The sequence below is a fragment of the Emiliania huxleyi genome, assembly GCF_000372725.1.
Source record: "Emiliania huxleyi CCMP1516 unplaced genomic scaffold EMIHUscaffold_272, whole genome shotgun sequence".
NCBI classification, from domain to species: domain Eukaryota; phylum Haptophyta; order Isochrysidales; family Noelaerhabdaceae; genus Emiliania; species Emiliania huxleyi.
This window is the reverse complement of record NW_005199989.1, coordinates 111,032-112,690: the sequence shown is the minus strand read 5'-3', so window position 1 is coordinate 112,690 and position 1,659 is coordinate 111,032. Positions and strand designations below refer to the sequence as shown.

General features: G+C 68.4%; 1 protein-coding gene across 1 annotated transcript in view; it reads left to right on the top strand.

Moving 5' to 3' along the window:
• Positions 1 to 419: 419 nt before the first annotated feature.
• Positions 420 to 1,659, top strand: part of EMIHUDRAFT_41077 (hypothetical protein) — a gene marked incomplete at both ends in the record, with an annotated part of 15,958 nt that continues 14,718 nt past the window's right edge. Inside the window, one exon of the mRNA XM_005776780.1 lies at positions 420 to 833. Within this exon, the coding sequence (XP_005776837.1) occupies positions 420 to 833 (414 nt within the window). The remainder of the gene's footprint in view (positions 834 to 1,659) is intronic.

Below are 1,659 nucleotides of genomic sequence, written 5' to 3'. Positions count from 1 at the left end.
CCAACCCCGCTTTTAGAGGTTCCCCCCCAACCCACCAATCCACCCCACTCCACCCCTATACCCATTCACCAAATCAAGCCCCCCCCCCCCCCCCCCCTGGCAGGTGGACGACGTTTGAGAGCGCCGTGAGCACCGAGGCGCTCGCGCGCCTCGCCTACTTCCCAGGGCTGGGCAAGCTGCTGGAAGAGCGGCTGCAGCCCAAGGTCGTCGAGATCGACGGCGCGGGGCCCCGTGTGGCGGAGATGGAGGACCGCGCCGACGAGGGGATGGGGCCGCGTAACAAGCGCGTGATCGCCGCGATCGAGGCGGCCTCCTTCACGGGCAAGGGCGACAAGCCGGTCGTCGTCCAGCTGTACCGTGACTACGCTGTCAAGGTGAACAACGCGATGCTTGCCTCGGGCGAGGCGCAGGAGGGGGAGTACGAGGGCGAGTACAACGCGGCGGGTGAGCGCGAGGGGCGCGGCGTCGCGCGGTTCGCCAACGGCAACGTCTACGAGGGCGAGTGGAAGGCGGGTCAGTACGAGGGGCGCGGCGTCATGCGGTACGCCGACGGCGACGTCTACGACGGCGAGTGGAAGGCGGGTAAGTACGAGGGGCGCGGCGTCTTCCGGTTCGCCAACGGCAACGTCTACGACGGCGAGTTCAAGGCGGATACGATAGAGGGGCGCGGCGTCTACCGTTACGCCGACGGAGAGTTGTACGAGGGCGAGTACAAGGCGGATAAGAAGGAGGGGCGCGGCGTCTACCGGTACGCCGACGGCGGCGTGTACGACGGCGAGTGGAAGGCGGATAAGAAGGAGGGGTGCGGCGTCTACCGGTGGGCCGACGGCAACGTGATGTCGAGCTTCTACAAGCAGGGTGCCCCCGTCGGCGAGGGCGTGCAGTGGATGGCGGACGGGCAGGGAGCGGGGCGGATGCGTGACGGGAAGGGAGTGGAGTGGATCTCGCTGGAGGAGGCGCGGCAGACCGCCGAGCGGCTCGGGCTCCCCCTCCCCTCCCCGCTGCCCGGCGCGGCGTGAGAGGCGGCACTCTTAGCGAGAGCACCCGTGGAGCACATGTTCTCTGTGCGAGAACCGAGCCGCGACCTATCTCATTTTGAGTCGGCGGCGGCGGGGGAGGCTGCCGTCCCCGCCGGATTTCTTCCGGGGCGGGACCGGAAGTTGGGCCCGAGGGGCCGGGGGGGGGGGGGGGAGCGGGGGGGAGAGTGGCTCTCGAGAGAACACCTTGGGAGGGGGGAAGGGCGCGCGGTGTCTCCCGGGGGAGCCGTCAGTCGACGGCGCACCGGTGCGTTTTGAGGCAAATGTAAATAAATGCGCGCGGAGCAAGAAAGTATGTGGAGAACGCGAGGTTATCGATCAACACTTTCGATAGACCGAAAGTAAGATCGTTCGGTGCAGAAACCCCGGCCATGCCCATGTAACGCAATTGTGCTCGTGCAACTCGCGGACCCGAGCAGTCTGGAGCTTCAGCTGGCGAATCATGCCGCTCTCGGCACAGAAGCAGCGCGAGCGCCGCGCCGCGCAGCGCGCTGCCGAGGCTCAGGACGCGGCTCGCGGGCAGCGCAGCCGCCCGGCGCCGAGCCGGTGCTAGGCCGCCTCCGCTGCGCCTGCTTCCTTGCGCGCCGCTGGACGTCGGCCGAAAAGACCGCTTCCCTCTGGG